The 17,302-nt window shown below is 46.4% G+C and overlaps 1 protein-coding gene across 1 annotated transcript in view; it reads left to right on the forward strand.

Annotated features, from left to right (window-relative positions):
• USP33 (ubiquitin specific peptidase 33) overlaps positions 1 to 17,302 on the forward strand; it is a 39,086-nt gene that overhangs the window by 13,583 nt on the left and 8,201 nt on the right. The window contains exons 5-20 of the mRNA XM_044300758.1: positions 95 to 232; positions 341 to 443; positions 2,719 to 2,788; positions 4,866 to 4,979; positions 5,206 to 5,284; positions 7,256 to 7,670; positions 7,752 to 7,880; positions 7,974 to 8,086; positions 10,133 to 10,305; positions 10,400 to 10,470; positions 11,806 to 11,839; positions 12,702 to 12,747; positions 13,502 to 13,682; positions 14,737 to 14,863; positions 16,111 to 16,280; positions 16,659 to 16,740. Coding sequence (XP_044156693.1) covers positions 95 to 232; positions 341 to 443; positions 2,719 to 2,788; positions 4,866 to 4,979; positions 5,206 to 5,284; positions 7,256 to 7,670; positions 7,752 to 7,880; positions 7,974 to 8,086; positions 10,133 to 10,305; positions 10,400 to 10,470; positions 11,806 to 11,839; positions 12,702 to 12,747; positions 13,502 to 13,682; positions 14,737 to 14,863; positions 16,111 to 16,280; positions 16,659 to 16,740 — 2,045 coding nt within the window. The remainder of the gene's footprint in view (positions 1 to 94; positions 233 to 340; positions 444 to 2,718; positions 2,789 to 4,865; positions 4,980 to 5,205; positions 5,285 to 7,255; positions 7,671 to 7,751; positions 7,881 to 7,973; positions 8,087 to 10,132; positions 10,306 to 10,399; positions 10,471 to 11,805; positions 11,840 to 12,701; positions 12,748 to 13,501; positions 13,683 to 14,736; positions 14,864 to 16,110; positions 16,281 to 16,658; positions 16,741 to 17,302) is intronic.

The following is a 17,302-nucleotide window of genomic DNA, read 5'->3' on the forward strand; positions in this document are numbered from 1 at the left end:
TAGGGCTGAGGCCATACCAGACCGGGCCCATAAACCTAAAACGCCTTGAATGAGTCGACGTGCCAGTAATTCACTGTACGACTCCTTTCTGTAGGACACCAAACATTGCCTCACTGTGAACCTCACCACGCTGCGAGTCTGGTGCTACACCTGCAGTAAAGAAGTGTTCCTGGATCGGAAGCTGAACGCGCAGTCTCCGAGCGCCAAACCTCAGGATAACAACCCCGTGCAGGTACCCAGCGCCATATCTGCTCTACCCCCGTATTAGTCCACTGATTAGCAAAACCCATGGGGTGTAATCAAGATGTATATTAAAAAATCTGTCTTGTTCCCTCCAAAGGAATCAAGGATGACATCAAACCTGACTCTAAAAACACCCCCCGCAGTGATTTACGAGAACCTGGACATAGAACTGGAAGAAGAAGACGAGCTCAAGACCCGAGGTGAATGTACTTGACACTTGTAAGACTGAGGTCATATATATAGATATTCGAGACATATATTTTGGTATAGAGTAGGTTCTGTATACGGAGCCATTGTTATACCACAGAGCTGTTCTTGGTTTTATCATTTTTGACCACTAGGGGGCACTCTAGCTTAGCGATCCATTGTGTTTCATGGGATTCAGTGTGGACCACCCAAAGTCTTTTTGGGCTGGTTCGCAACTGTGCCGAAACTTTACTGCAACTGCTGGACATTTGAGAAGAGAAGGCCGAGACCATTCAATACCATATCTGTCTTCCAATAGACCTATCTGGGAGCCATAATCGGTGACTGATGCCCTCACAGCCTCCATTTAACTCTTTCCCGACATCTACCTGGATGTGGGGTCTTTAAAGATGGCTCCCGATCCAGAGCGCAGTAAGTGCCTAGCTAGTTGGTTTCTGCCATTTCACACAGCAGACTCCCAAGGCTAATGTCTGCGATTGGCGATACTGCCAATCGTAGACATTTAACCCTTCAGATGCCATGGTAATTTGTCGCCATGGTAACTGAGGCGGCTTCCCCTTTGGAGAGCTGTGTTTTCGGGGCCCAAACTGCTCCCCCACGCTGCGATAGAGAAAACCCTTCGTTCTCTGTAGTAGCTTCAGTCTCTCCCAGGTGGCAGGGCTCCATAGGAACAGAACACAGCTCCCATAGGCTGCAGTGGTAGTTCATTGCAGTCTATGGGACAAACGATCTAACAGTCTCTTATGAAAGTCCCTTAAGGGGGCTTAAAATATGTTTAAAAAAAAAAAAGTTTTCAAAAATATAAAAAGAGCTATAAAAATCCAAATCGCTGCCCTTTCCCCATAATAAAAGTAAACAATAAAAAAAAATAAAGCTCATTTGCACTGCTGTCCCAAAACGCCCATACTATTAAAATATAAGTGTATTTATTTCATATAGTGAATGCGTAACGAAAAAAAAAATCTAAATGGCCGATTCGCTGTCTTTTTGTCGCTTCACCCTCCAAAAAAAAAAATGCATAAAAAATTATCGAAAAGGCTTACACACTTCGAAATGGTATCACTGAAAACGACAGATCGCCCCTGAAAAAAAAGAGCCCCCTGGTGTTCAATCTGTATAGTAATATGCAAGTCCACCTACAGAGCTGGGTGAATATGGTCGCACATGCTCAGTTCCATCTGTCAACTGCCACCGGCCATATCTACTGTTAGAAGCTGTGACAGTTACAGGGAGAGAGTTGAAGCAGAAAGGACACGCCTTTTAAGCAGTGATAGGGAAAAAGCTGCAGCAGAAAGGACGCGCTTCCTGAGCTGTGATAGGGAGAGAGCTGCAGCAGAAAGGACAACCCCCTAAATTGTCATAGGGAGAGAGCTGCAGCAGAAAGGACACGCTGCCTGAGTTGCCATCTTGAAATCTAGCAGAGAAATTAGAAGAAATGAATGGGGAAATCTCTGGATCCATTTTTTTACATCGATCATGACACAACCCCCAGATTTTATGGAAAACTATGTATATTTACCCACAAAACACCCCAAGTAGTCTAAACCACAGCTTGTAGCCCAAAGCTGCACATCCATTACTGGGACCCGCACCTACATCGAGAAGGGATCCCTGAAGGTTGCGGAGGGTGTACTGCGCATGCGCAGCCGCCATCCATTCATTTCTAGAAATGAATGGGAGCGGTGGCCGCGCAAGCACTGCGCACTCCCATTAACTTCTATAGGGAGAGCGCTTGGGGCGGGGGGCGGACCCCGGAAAAACCCAGGCTCCTCCGGCCACCACCTTCCCTGCTCCCTTCTTGGTGTAGGTGTGGTTCCCAGAGGTAGACAATGGGGGCATATCCTAGCGTTATGCACCCATTGTCTGAGATTGGAATACTCCTTTAAAAAAATTAAACGGCAAAATTTGCTTCTTTTTAACTTTTCTCTTAAATTTGACCAAAACGAAAAATACCAATATGAAAATGGAATAAAAAAGCTTTATGTATAACGGAAGAAAAAAGCCACCAATAAACTGTAAACGCGTTCTAGCGGTCAGAGCTGCACGTACAGATCTGTGCCTGGATGGTGCGGACTGGAGCCGATAAGTGGAAACTGTAAGAAATATGGGAGACGTCTTGTCTTTGGCGCTCTTTTTGTTTTCTGGCTGAGTGACGCAGGATGTCCCCGTGTGCCCGGACTGCAGTGACAACCGTTTAGCTCTTCTATTAATCAGCTCTGGTGCCTGTCATCCTATTGATCGGATGATTGAATTATTCATGCCCTCTAGGTCTCACTGGACTGAAGAACATCGGAAACACTTGTTATATGAACGCCGCCCTGCAGGCTCTGTCCAACTGGTGAGTATGCCGATATGATAATGGGTGTACTGGGCAGGGCTCGCACCACCAGCCGCCTCCTTAGGATCTAAGACCCCAGAAGTACATTACATCTTTGCTTTTTGTGTCTCCTAAGGGCACTTTCACACTAGCGTTTTTGTTTTCCGGTATTGAGTTCCGTCACAGGGGCTCAATACCGGGGGAAAAAACGGATCAGTTTTATCCTAATGCATTCTGAATGGAGAGCAATCCGTTCAGGGTGAATCAGGATGCATCAGTTCAGTCCCTCTTACGTTTTTGGACAGAGAAAATACCGCAGCATGCAGCAGTTTTCTCTCCGGCCAAAAATCCTGAACACTTGCTGGATTCCGGCATTAATTTCCATTGAAATGTATTAATGCCGGATCCGGACCCAAGTGTTCTGGCAAAATGGATCCGGTTTTGCGGTCTGTGCATGCGCAGAACTTTAAAAATGAGGAAAAAAAATAATACCAGATCAGTTTTTCCAGAAAAACAGATCCAGGTATTGCAATGCATTTGTGAGATGGATCCGTCTGACAAATGCCATCCGTTTGCGTCCGGATTGCCGGATCCAGCAGGCAGTTCCGACGACGGAACTGCCTGCCGGAATCCTCTGCCGCAAGTGTGAAAGTGCCCTAATTCTTGCCTAGCTTGCTGCTGATTTCCTTGAGGTGTATGTAAATCATTATATCTGTAGGAGGCCGATATCTCAACAATGGCGCCTGGCCACCCGCAGATTGTTTTTATGCGCCAGCTTCTCCCCTATTGCGTCTTCATTTTTATTATCTGGGTGACTCCTGTCTCCAGGCGGCGTCTGATGTGCCTCCAGTTTTCACGTGTGGTCAGATGAGGCTGCTTTCTTCTACCCTGCCTCCTGCACACGACCATATCCATTTTTGCGGTCCGCAAATCGCGGATACTGGCCGTGTGTGTTTCACATTTTGCTAATCGGTAAGGCCACTTTGACACTGGCGTTTCTGGGTCCGCTTGTGAGATCCAAAACGGATCAGTTCAGCCCCAATGCATTCTGAATGGATAAGGATCCGTTCAGAATGCATCAGTTTGCCTCTGTTCCGCCTCCATTCCGCTCTGGATGCTTGCAGTGTTTTGGTATCCGTCTGGCGATGCGGAGCCAAACGGATCCGTCCTGACTTACAATGTAAATCAATGGGGACGGGTCCGTTTTCACTGACACAATATGGTGCAGTTGAAAACGGATCCGTCCCCATTGACTTTCAATGTAAGTCAGGACGGATCCGTTTTGACTTAGACTTTTTTTTTTAAAGAATAATGCAAACGGATCCGTTATTAATGGATACAAGCGCTTGCATTATCGGTGCGGGTCCGTCTGTGCAGATACAAGACGGATCCGCACAAAACGCGAGTGTAAAAGTAGCCTAAGTCCTGCCCTCTGTTAAAAATGCTTATTCTTGTCTGCAACTCAGACAAGAAGAGGACATGTTCTATCTTTTTTCCAGTACTGTAGGAATACGGATGCGGACAGCACACGTTGTGCTGTCCACATCTTTTGCGGCCCCATCGAAATTAAGGGGTCCGCATCCAGTTCCGCAAAAAATGCAGACCAAAGCTACGTTCCTGTGCATGAGGCCTAAAAATGAGTCTCTTAAGGCCCCCATATACATTAGTGTATTGTCTGATGGACCCTCCAAGAACGGCAGGTTTGACCGACACTAATATGTATGGGGAGCTCCCGACCCTTTCCCCAACAGATCATATCGGGACAGAGGAGGATCAGGGAAATTCATATTTTTGCCCGGTCCTTTTGGTCTCCCTGGAGGTACGCCATGGCCAGAGCTGTCTGACAGCGGCTTTCTCCATTCTCCCCATTGAATACACGTTGGTTGAGCTGAATGTGTATGGTGGAGTCAGGAGACAATGGTTACCATGCCCAGCTTTGTGGTGGCTTTACACGCAGCCGTGCCCCAGACTGACATTGTAGATATCAGAATCATAGGTATCCTAGTATAGCATAACGCCACCCATAGACTCCTACACAGCACTAGAAAAGTGTGGCCAAGTTGTATGAATCTTGCAGATTTTGACTTTCTTTTTGCAGCCCCCCCCTCACACACTTCTTCCTGGACTGCGGTGGATTGGCGCGCACCGACAAAAAGCCAGCGCTCTGTAAAAGCTACCAGAAGCTGATGTCTGAAATCTGGCACAGAAACCGGTAGGTCCAGTTCAGCACTAGTACATTTCCAAACAGCCGCCTCGTACTCGCTCACCTCCCCCCTCCCTCCCTCCCCGTTTGACTCGGCATTGACTATAACCCCCATTTTCTGTCGGATTGTATCATTCAAAAAGATCTCAAATGTGAACTTGTTTCCTCGTGTATCTGGTTAATCATCTAACAGAACCCTTTCCCGTTTTCTTGTACTTCTCCCCGTTCTCCCCAGGCCTGGCTCTGTCATTCCTACTAATCTGTTCCAAGGCATAAAAACAGTAAACCCAACTTTCCGTGGCTATTCCCAGCAGGTAAGAGTCCTCTGCTCCTGGTGCCTCTAGAGACCAGTGGTTTTTCTTGTGGTGTATCAGGTGGGAAGGTCCTAGGGGACAATAAAACCTCCGCTGACTATCCCTGGACAGTAAATTGATGCATGACTTTTTTCTTTTAAATAGCTTGTAATTAGCGGGCGCCACTGGAAAAGTTGACTGCAAGTGTCGTACTTCTAAGAGCGGACACATCTGTGCATTCAGGGCGAGAAAGAAGTCAAAAGTGGATTAGAAAGGAATCAAAAATATAAAGGAAGAATTTATACTTCTTCTTCCTGGTGGACCCACTTCTGGCTATGGGTGAAAATCCCGAAAATCCTTGTCCGAAAAACTCTGTGTGGGCGTACCCTTAGTATAAATCCACTTGCAGTTTGTACACAGTCACCACTAGGGGGAGCTCAGTGCATACAGATTTATACAACTTCCATTCAATGCTAGCTGTATAAATCCTCTTGCAGTTTGAATGCTTCACCACTAGGTGGAGCTCAATGCACACAGATTTATACAGCTTCTGTTCAATACTAGCTGTATAAATCCTCTTGCAGTTTGAATGCTTCACCACTAGGGGGAGCTCAGTGCATACAGATTTACACAGCTTCCATTCAACACTAGCTGTATAAATCCTCTTGCAGTTTGAATGCTTCACCACTAGGGGGAGCTCAGTGCATACAGATTTACACAGCTTCCTTCAACACTAGCTGTATAAATCCTCCTTCAGTTTGAATGCTTAACCACTAGGGGGAGCTTGGTGCGTACAGATGTACGCAGCTCCCATTGAGTTCAACACTTACTATAAGCCCACTTGCAGTTTGCATTCAGACACCACTAGGGGGAGCTCAATGCAAACAGATTTATACAGCTTCCTTTCAATACTAGCTGTATAAATCCTCTTGCAGTTTGAATGCCTCACCACTAGGGGGAGCTCAGTGCATACAGACATTTGCACCTCCCCTTATGTTCAACACTTACATTAAGCCCACTTTCAGTTTGCATGCAGCCACCACTAGGGGGAGCTCAATGCACACAGATTTATATAGCTTTCATTCAACACCAGCTGTATATGCTGTCACCACTAGGGAGAGTTTGCTGCTTACAGATTTATACTGTTCCCATTGCATTCAATGGTGGCTGCATAAACCAATTTACAATAGGCTTTCCTCCATTATTTATCAATTCAGAAAAACACTTTTGACCATGCTAAACGGCCTACAGTGCTAGGTAGGTGCTGGAGAAAGTAGGACAAACACATAACTTTTGTTGAGTTTTTATTATCAGGAGCAGTGATAATATAAAGTTTTATTCTGTCATATTCTGCACCCTCAAGTGCCCAGGAGGCGGAGCTTTACTGTCAAGTGCCCTCAGAATTAAGATGTCTCAGAGCAGGGGGCTCAATGCACAGAGCACTTCACAGTGAAGCTCCGCCTCCTGGACACTTGACAGAGCAGAATAAAATTTCATGTGCTCCTTATGACAAAAGCACAACAAAAATGTTACCTAGTGCTATGAGCAGTTTAGCATGTTCAGAACTGCTGACAGACTCCCTTTAAACGGGTTCTTCCCTCTGGACAATCCCTACGTGTTAGAAGGGTCCCTTTAAAATAAGCTTATCACAAAATGTCTGTCTGCTGCATCAACTGTAATCTGTGGGGAAATCTGGCAGTGTTTTATTTTGCTGCAGTGCCCCCACAGGGAAAATGAAGCATTACAGTGTCCATTTAAATCAATGGGTTGTTTGTGTAATGCAGGGCAGGTCCTCCAGAGCCAGAGATGCTCTTTATGACCCCCCCTGACCAAGTGATGAGGATTCTCTGTTAATTAAGGAAAGGTTTTTTATTTCACAATTTTCCATTGAGGCCAATGGGATGAAACCGCAGCTAATTTTTAATGCATAAGGGATGCTGTGATTTAAATAAAAGTGAAAAAAATAACTTGGATCTTCACTTAACCTTGTAGGATGCCCAAGAATTCCTTCGCTGTTTGATGGACGTATTACACGAAGAACTCAAGGAGCAAATGTTTGAGGCAGAAGAGGATCCTCAGCCCGGCATCTTGGAGGAGATCATGGAAGAGGAGAAGAACCAGTCGGACAACGACTTTCAGTCCTGCGAGTCCGGTTCCAGCAGTGACCACAACGAGAACGAAAGTCGGAAGTTATCGGAGGAACTTTCAGAATCTGCCATGTTAATCCAGGAGGACCAAAAGGAGCAGGAACCGGTGAAATCCTGGCAGAAAGAAAAGAAGAACTTCAACAACCTAAGTCAGAACAACTGCCTGCAAGATCTGGAGAAGAACCTCGAGAGCTTAGTGGAGGACAATGAGTATTCCTCTCAAGGAACAGTCAAGGTCCAGATCCAGAGTCGAATATCAGGTAAGTGGTGGGCAGTGTGTCAGAGCCATGACCTCTAGAGGGTCCTAGAGTGGAACTAAGTGTCAGTGTCTTGTCTTGTAGACTACGCTACAGAAGTCATCATGAATGACCTGTCTGCCTCTCAGACGCCCTTACTCAGTGAAGGCTCAGCTCCTCACTTGTCAAGCAGTCCTCCAAAATCCAGATCTCTTTGGACAAGCCATAAAAAAGGTATCCATGGTTCTACACCTCAGCGGGGCTGAAAGACGTGGATATGTATGGATGGTATACAGGTAGTCGGAGCTGTTCTCTTCTTTCTTGCAGCTCCTACAGTTTGCCTTCCTAAGAAGAAGAGGCAGAAGAAGTATCGCAGTGTGATCTCCGATGTCTTTGACGGGACCATTGTGAGCTCAGTGCAGTGTCTGACGTGTGATAGGGTGAGTTCTGCTCCTAAACGGTCACAGATTTATTACACCATACCTGGCCATATCACGTATCAAAGCAGTGGATGCAGCTGTGTGACCCCAGTCTTCACCCCTCAATGATCAAGCCTGTTTGGCTACCGGACAGTAGTAAAAGAAAAGAGGCCGCCGTTATTCCCCATCTCAGCCTGCAGTAGTAGTCAGATTTTTTTTCCTGAATTTTAGAGGAAAATTTCTTTGTCTTTTTAACATATTTTTGGCCCATGTCCGATATTGATGGCATATTGCTAAGATGCCATGAATGTCAGATACGGTAGGTGCGGGCCCCATCTCTGGCACCCACTCCAGAATGGGGCCCCCGAAGTGAAAGAGTACACCGTGCATGCGTGACATGCTCTCCCTTAATCACTATGGGAGTCCTGAAAATAGCTATGTGAGCGGGCCCATAGCAGAGAATGAAGAGCACACTGTGCAAGCTTGGCGGCTTCTCCGTTCTCCGTCCACCACTATAGGAATGCTGGAAAAAGAAGGTATTGAATCCAGCGTGCAATAAAATCTTCATAATTTATTTCCACATATTAAAATCCAGGTACAAACGCACTCCTGCCAGTGCTCTAGAGCCTAAAGGTTTCAGCCGCACTGTGCGCTCTTGATATTTTAATATATACAAATTGGTCTATAGGAGCAACGGGGGCCTTACTGTTACATTTAGAGGCTCCACTTTCTCTGCAACTGCCGCGCCCTCTGCACTTGACTGATTGACATCATCACACCTGGCCCTGTCAAAGTGGAGAGGATGGGACAGTTGCAGAGAGAGCTGAGCCTCTAGGTGTAATGGTGACGCCCCCGTTGCTCCTAGAGGCTCATTTGCATGTGTTAAAACATAATTTTTCTCAGTAATGCGGGCACATATGAACATGGGACCAACACAGATGCCTTCAGCTGCCAAGTACACATGTAACAGGTCAGCCAGTGTCATAGGTACAAAACTGCTGACAGATGCCCTCTAATGGTTGCCTTAAAAAGGCAGGCACCTGAACTTACAGGTATACAATGTCTAGAGCAGTGTTTCCCAACCAGTGTGCCTCCAGCTGTTGCAAAACTACAACTCCCAGCATGCCTGGACAGCCTTTGGCTGTGCGGGCATGCTGGGAGTTGTAGTTTTGTAACAGCTGGAGGCACACTGGTTGGGAAACACTGATCTAGAGAATGCCTGGTCACGGAAAGCCAGAAGACTGCGTCATGTCACTCCACACCATGTTAAGTCTGTGGGTTGCTGCAGAACAGGACTCCTCTATGGGTCATACCATACCAGTGTGCCACCCTCATAAAGCTGCTATGTTGGCCTTGGGCACGGTTTCTAATCAAAGTATATTATGACCTGTTGGAGTTAGTCGGTTTAAGGCCTCATGCACGCGGCCGTGGCCGTATTGCGGCCTGCAAATGGCGGGTTGGCAATCCACGGCCGCCGGCAGTGTGCATCACGGATGCGGACCCCTTCACTTGAATAGGTCCGGAGATGCGGAACGTAGTCGCGGAACGGAACACCGGAAGCCCTACGGAGTGCTTCTGGGGTGTTTCTTTCCATTGTTCCGCACCGCAAATAAATATGACATGCCATATTTTTTTTGCGGTGCGGACCGACCACGGACCCATTCAAGTTGAATGGTTCCGGCCCGCTGCACGGATGTTGCCCGTGCATTGGGGACCGCAATTGCGTGTGCGTGAGGCCTCAGTCCACACTAGCTCACTTGCCCCTTTTTTGTCTTCACTTCAATGCTAGCCCTGCCTTCAGCTGAAGACCTGAGGAATCGGTCTGTGTCAGATCACTAGGCACCTTCTGTCTGACAACCTTATTGAAAAGGTTTATCACTAGCAACTTGGTTGTCAGACATACCTGTACAGCCCAAGCTGGATTGAAACCGGACAGTAGTAAAAGAAAAGAGGCGCCGTCATTCCCCATCTCAGCCTGCAGTAGTAATCAGAATTTTTCCAGAATTTTAGCAGAGAATTTCTTTGTCTTTTTTTTAACATATTTTTCCCGATTTGTGTTCTTCCCAGATCTCTGTAACACTGGAAACATTTCAGGACCTTTCCCTCCCGATCCCGGGGAAGGAAGATCTGGCTAAGTTGCATTCATCAAGCCATCAGACCTCTTTAGTTAAAGCGGGCTCATGTGGGGAGGCGTATGCACCTCAAGGATGGATAGCTTTCTTCTTGGAATATTTTAAGAGGTACGTCTTGTGTGCTGAGGTTTTCCTTGTAGGAATTCAGTTTTCTATGTGTGTCCTATTTTATCTAGTCCTTTTTTTGATGTCCTCTTCTCAGCTGGTTCTGGGGTCCCACGGTTACACTACAAGATTGCCTCGCAGCTTTCTTTGCCAGAGACGAACTTAAAGGTAAGTTACTCCACTGATCCATCAGCTGCTGGTTTCATGCTTCCAGTACACTTGTATGCACCCTAACTGGGTTTATTTGTGACCTGCCTTTCTTTTCTTGCCGCCTTTATAATTGAAATTTTAAAAATAAAGTACTCGGGCCTGTAGAGCAGGCAATAATCTGGAGATGTATGTGGATGAATGATCGTTACTATGATCATTCGTCCCCATAGTTTCCTTGTTTGTCAGTTGCAGATTCCCGCTTACGCAGAGTGATGGGGCTTCGGATGAACGAGGATATTAGATGTGTAGCCTTAGTCTTAAAAAGTTTTCCTGGGAGTACAATACTGATGACCTGTCCTTAGTATCAGATGTGTGGGGGCCTGACACCTGGGACCCCCAACGATCAGCTATTTCAGCCTCCTCACAGAATACCATCCATTATATAGTAGTTGTGCTTGGTATTGCAGCTCAGCCCTGTTCACTTAAAGGGGTTGTCCAGGTTCAGAGCTGAACTCAGACATACCCATAATTTCTCCCAGGCAGCCCCCCAGACTTGTGCATCGGAGCAGTTCATGCTCCGATGCTCTCCTTTTCCCTGCGCTAAATCGCGCAGGGCAAGGGCTCTTTTTTTCTTTACAATCACGCACTGCCGGGCGGAAGCTTCTGCTCGGCAGTGTGTTCGGTGACATCATCGGCTCTGATGGGCGGGCTTTAGCGCTGCCCTAGCTGTTTTACTGGCTAAATCCTGCCCATCAGTGCCAGTGACGTCACCGGGGTTCCTGGCAGCCCCATGGAGAGCCCTGGTACGTCACTGGATCTCCAAAAAATACCTTTGCCCTGCGTGATTTAGCGCAGGGCAAAGGAGAGCATCGGAGCATGAACTGCTCCGATGCACAAGTCAGGGGGGCTTCCGGGGTGAAAACGGAAGTATGTCCGGGTTCAGCTCCCTTTAAGTGGAACTAAGCTACAAACAGCCACGTGACCGATGAAGGTGACGACTAGCCTAGAAAGAGGCTGCAGCTCTCACTGGAACGCCACAACTTCTTCAAACAGCGGATCGTCAGGGGGTCCCGGGAGTTTGCCCCCCCCCCCCCCCCCCCAATCTGATTCTGAGGATAGATCATCGATATTGAACTCCAGGAAAACCACTCTAATCATTCATATTTCATCACTGTCAGTGGATCAGATGGTGTTTATGATGACGCTCCTTCCTGATTTCTACTGTTTGGGGGGGGGGGGGGGGACTGATCCCCTCCAAATCTTTGGTGGTACTAGGTATGCATGGTAACCACGTATTCCTTTCCCCATGGCAGTAAACATGCACGCTGATCTGATTTCATTCATCTTGTGCAGGTGACAACATGTACAGCTGTGAGAAATGCAAAAAGTAAGTCTTATCTTGTGCCAAAAATATTCTTCATGCAAATCTTAGTCTGATTTATTTAAAGGGATTTTCTTCCCAAGTCTGGCCTTTTTCATATACATCATTAGGGGGCATGGACGGCACACAGAGGGGTTCAGCACTCAAAACTCTGCTGTATGAGCTGGAACAGAGAGAGCTCCTATCGCTCTGCTTTACATGGTCAGTCAGCCATTCATTTAGATCAGGCATGCTCAACCTGTGGCCCTCCAGCTGTTGTAAAACTACAACTCCCACCATGCCCTGCTGTAGGCTGTCCAAGCATGCTGGGAGTTGTAGTTTTGCAACAGCTGGAGGGTCGCAGGTTGGGCATCCCTGATTTAGATTGCCATTTTCTAATGCAGCCTTTCCCCTGCAGGGGGCGCGTCAGTCAGCAGTCATTTAGTATCCTGCAGTACCTCTGATGCCTTCCTCTTTGACACTACACATGATGCACACAGGTCTAATCCCGCACAGACGCACTCCAGCACCACGTGTACTCGTACAATCCAAGATTATTCCATTAAACTATTACAGTAACCACTTTACGCATTGTGCTATGCAATTGCAAAGCTGGGAGTTAGGGCTCTGGAAGATTGAAACGCGTGATTGCATTTACGATATCTCGTTTTCATTTAGATTAATAACTCCTGGTTGCCGTAGACACTATTTGGCTCTAATCGAAAATAGCAGATGCTAAATAAATGGATGGATAATTTTTTGCCTTTTGCCTATAGATGTAGAGAAACTTCAGGAAGAAATCCCAAAATTAGACTTTTTTTGCTGAAAATTTAGAGAACGGTTTTCTTTATTTTAATATTTGCACCTTTTCATCTCCATTTTTTTGCAGGTTAAGAAATGGCGTCAAATTTTGCAAAGTGCAGAAATTTCCTGAGGTTCGTTTTCCAGTTTTTACAATAAAGCGGTTGTCTACCTTTAGGAGGGGCCTTTCAGCCAGACCCCCCTTTTCTCCCATATTGCTGGACCGGCAGAGGGAAGCATACTTACTGGCTCCCTGCCACCGGGTTCCAGCTCCTTTGGTCCCTCGCTGCCGCATTCTGGTCCTGCTCATCAATATCCGGGTTGACGGGAGTCGCATGTCCCGCTGCAGCCAGTGACTGGTCACAGTGGTGACGTGTCCCATTGATAAGACACCTAGTACACTGTGGACAGTCAATGGCTGCAGCAGCACACGTGACCCCCTGTTGATGAGTGAGGAGCAGGTAAGTGTTCCTCCCTCCGCAGGTCCCGCAACATGGTGGGGGGGGGGGGGGGTTTAGCTGAAAGTGTACTTCTCCTTTAAAGGATTCTACCAAGATTGACACTTATCACCTATATTTTGTTTGCTCTGGATCGCGCCTCCATTCAAATGGTGGAGATGGGACCCTCATTCTTGTGATTGAACAATCAAGAAAACGGGGATCTGTCTTCCACATAGAATGGTGAAAACAGCCAGTCTTGATACAACCCATTTAATTGTGCATGCTCTTTTACAAGTCGTTACCTACAACTCCCAGCATGCACTGCCAAAAGCCGGCAGGACATGCTGGGATTAGCAGGACTCAATCTCCCAAATAAACACCCTCACTGTCATTATGTAGGTTGTTAAATTCTTTACTTGCTGGTTATTAATAATATCTGTTCTTGTAGATATTGAGCATACATCTCAAGAGGTTCCGACACGAGCTCATGTTCTCCACCAAAATCGGGACCCATGTATCTTTCCCATTGGAAGGTCTCGACCTGCAGCCGTTCCTTGCAAAGGACAGCCCAAGTCAGATAGTCACCTATGACCTTTTGTCTGTCATCTGCCACCATGGCACTGCCAGCAGTGAGTATCTGTGCTTCATCTGCACTCACTATTCTGCTGGTGCAGTCACTGTGTACATACATTACTTCTCCTGTACTGATCCTGAGTTACATCCTGTATTATACTCCAGAGCTGCACTCACTATTCTGCTGGTGCAGTCACTGTGCACATACATTACTTATCCTGTACTGATCCTGAGTTACATCCTGTATTATACTCCAGAGCTGCACTCACTATTCTGCTGGTGGAGTCACTGTGTACATACATTACTTCTCCTGTACTGATCCTGAGTTACATCCTGTATTATACTCCAGAGCTGTACTCACTATTCTGCTGGTGCAGTCACTGTGTACATACATTACTTATCCTGTACTGATCCTGAGTTACATCCTGTATTATACTCCAGAGCTGTACTCACTATTCTGCTGGTGCAGTCACTGTGTACATACATTACTTATCCTGTACTGATCCTGAGTTACATCCTGTATTATACTCCAGAGCTGCACTCACTATTCTGCTGGTGCAGTCACTGTGTACATACAAATTACTTATCCTGTACTGATCCTGAGTTACATCCTGTATTATACTCCAGAGCTGCACTCACTATTCTGCTGGTGCAGTCACTGTGTACATACATTACTTATCCTGTACTGATCCTGAGTTACATCCTGTATTATACTCCAGAGCTGCACTCACTGTGTACATACATTACATTACTTATCCTGTACTGATCCTGAGTTACATCCTGTATTATACTCCAGAGCTGCACTCACTATTCTGCTGGTGCAGTCACTGTGCACATACATTACATTACTTGTGCTGATGCTGAGTTACATCCTGTATTATACTCCAGAGCTGCACTCACTATTCTGCTGGTGCAGTCACTGTGTACATACATTACATTACTTGTGCTGATGCTGATGTCTCATGCACTCTATAAATGATTATACAGATTGGTTACATTGATGATTTCATACGTGTTGCATATTAATGTCCTCGCCCTCTGTGGCGCACCATCGTATAGAATGTAATCTTATGAGATTTTGGTTGACCTTTTAACCATTGAATGTTTCAGGCGGCCATTACATCGCCTATTGTCGCAACAACCTGAACAATCTTTGGTATGAATTTGACGACCAGAGCGTCACAGAAGTGTCTGAGGCCACCGTGCAGAACGCTGAGGCTTACGTCCTCTTCTACAGGTAACTCGCTCTCTCACGAGGACATTTTGTGAATTGTCTGAATTATGTTCACATTACAAAAATGCAAACCTAATATTTCATGATTTATTTATTTTTTGCGTCCTGAATTGTTATCACTCACTCGGCTGAGCTTTTTCTGGTGCTTAAATTGTCCAGACAGTATCGCAGTAAGGGATTGGCGGGCCAGACTTCCTGGCGGGGAAACTCCCAGAACAAAATTATTATTCCCTCTGGGGATGACAGGGCACTGGGGGTCAGCGACGAATGAAAGACACGGCCAGGATGTAGAAGAGCAATCACTAGACGTGTAGAATCGCCATCTGCCATAAGGAGAGCGGGGGTGATTGCGACAAACATCACAGTTGTACCGGAGACAGGTTTAAATGGTTTCTATGAATAAAATGTCAACTTTTTTCTATGAACAGCACCACATATTTTTTTTTTTTTGTTCCCTAAATGCAGAAATAAGAAACGTTCTAAATATTTTGTATTTGAAAAAAAAATCCTACAGTTTTGCTTCTGCAAAGTGTGCAAAAATCCTTCACCTGGTGAATCTGATATAAATCCATCTCCTGTTTTTGATGACCTACCTTCTCTCAGTGTTGGGTATAGCAGCAGGGAGGGGGAGGAGGTTGTACATATCAGATATGGGGAGAGGATCCAGGAAGGGCACCTCTCATGTACTGTAGATAGGGAGGAAATTGCGCACACAGCGGTCGGCAGGGGGAAGGCAGCAGCATCCTGGACACACAGATCCAGCATGTATTACTGGGAGGTAAATGTCCACATGAAACTGAATATCAGTGGGTCTGAATAGGAATGAAGGCATGTAGAAGGTCTGAAATGGTGTAAATTATTTTTTTTTTTTTTACTCAAGGTAACCACTAACCTATGTACATTGTGGTCCTCAGCAAAGTTGTCTCATTTGCAGAAAATATGGACGTGCAGACTGCTACTATGTTATTACCCCCTTAGTGTAACTGTAAGGTCTGGTATGGAAGGTTTACAAGTCGATCATATCCATAGGGTGACATTAGCCAGATGGAGGCCACAAGAGTGTCCTGTCTTGCTGGGGAGCTATAGTTAGGAGTCTTGGAAAGTTATAACCTGTGGCTCTTCAACTGTAGCAGAACTACAGCCTACCACCTCCGCCACACTGGGAGTTGTAGTATTGCAACAGTTTGAGAACCACAGGCTGGAGAAGAAACTCCAGTGTGAAGAAACGTTTTTGCTTTGTTATCACCCAGAAAGTCAAGTGAAGATGCCCAGAAGGAGCGGAGACGCGTGACAAGTCTGCTGAACCTGACAGAACCCAGCCTCCTGCAGTTCTACATCTCACGCCAGTGGCTCAATAAGTTTAAGACGTTTGCAGAACCTGGGCCCATATCAAATAATGACTTCCTCTGCGTGCATGGCGGTACGATCAAAGCGATATTTGTACCCTTGGAATATCTCATTTCTCTAGTTTCCCTGTGTTGTCATAGAGTATAAGGATGGTGGGGATCTTCTGGTCACTGGTCCAGCAGATACTGAAGGAGGAAGATCCATGTGGCCACTGAAATATAGTATCGCCTGGTACCCGTTCTACTGTATGGGTGACCGCCTGATACATGGTCAGCAGGAGCAGCTCTCCACTCTGTCCCGATAGGTGTCGGGGATCCTCCATCAATACCTTCCGTATGCCCAATACTTACACCCTGCTGACATGTTGCTGTTTTCCCTCAATCTTTCCATAACTCTTGTAGATTTGAATTACGAGTCCCAATTAACATGAGCGCCTTTGTGTGATTTCCAGGTCTTCCACCACGTAAGGCTGGCCTGATTGAAGACCTTGTGGTGATGCTGCCACAGAACATATGGGATTATTTATATGGCAGGTATGTCGTGTGTCTGCCATCTGGACTTAAAGGGGTTGTCGGGGCGGAAAAAATATCGATGACCTATCCTCTGGACCCCCAAGACCCCCGCCGATCAGCTGTTCGAAGAGACCGGGCACTCTGTGAGCGCGCCATGGCTTCTTCCTAGGCCAGTGACGTTGCGTTCATCGAGTACATGGCCTTTGCGCAGCTAAGGCCCATTAAAGTCAATGTACGTCGCTGTGTTTGGAACGCTCACCAGATGTCCGGTGAGCGCGGTTGGTCGTGGAGGTGCTGGGACTCTGACCCCGCCGATATGATAATGACCTACCCTGAGGACAGGGCCCAAACAATTTTGTACAAAATGTATTTGTCAAGAATCTCAAATTTGCAGAATAAGCGCAGCATTAGCACCAGAATGTTTTCTATTACTGTGGCATTATTTTACTTTATTTGGTTTGCAGAGCGCTGTTGCATTGTGTTTGTTTCTTTGTCTATCCTGAGGACAGGTCATCATTAGCTTCTCTAGGATAACCCCTTTAAGGCAGTCATTCTGTGTGTCGTCACTAGAGAGCGCCCCTCT

This window comes from Bufo gargarizans, chromosome 7 (assembly GCF_014858855.1).
Source record: "Bufo gargarizans isolate SCDJY-AF-19 chromosome 7, ASM1485885v1, whole genome shotgun sequence".
Classification (NCBI taxonomy): domain Eukaryota; kingdom Metazoa; phylum Chordata; class Amphibia; order Anura; family Bufonidae; genus Bufo; species Bufo gargarizans.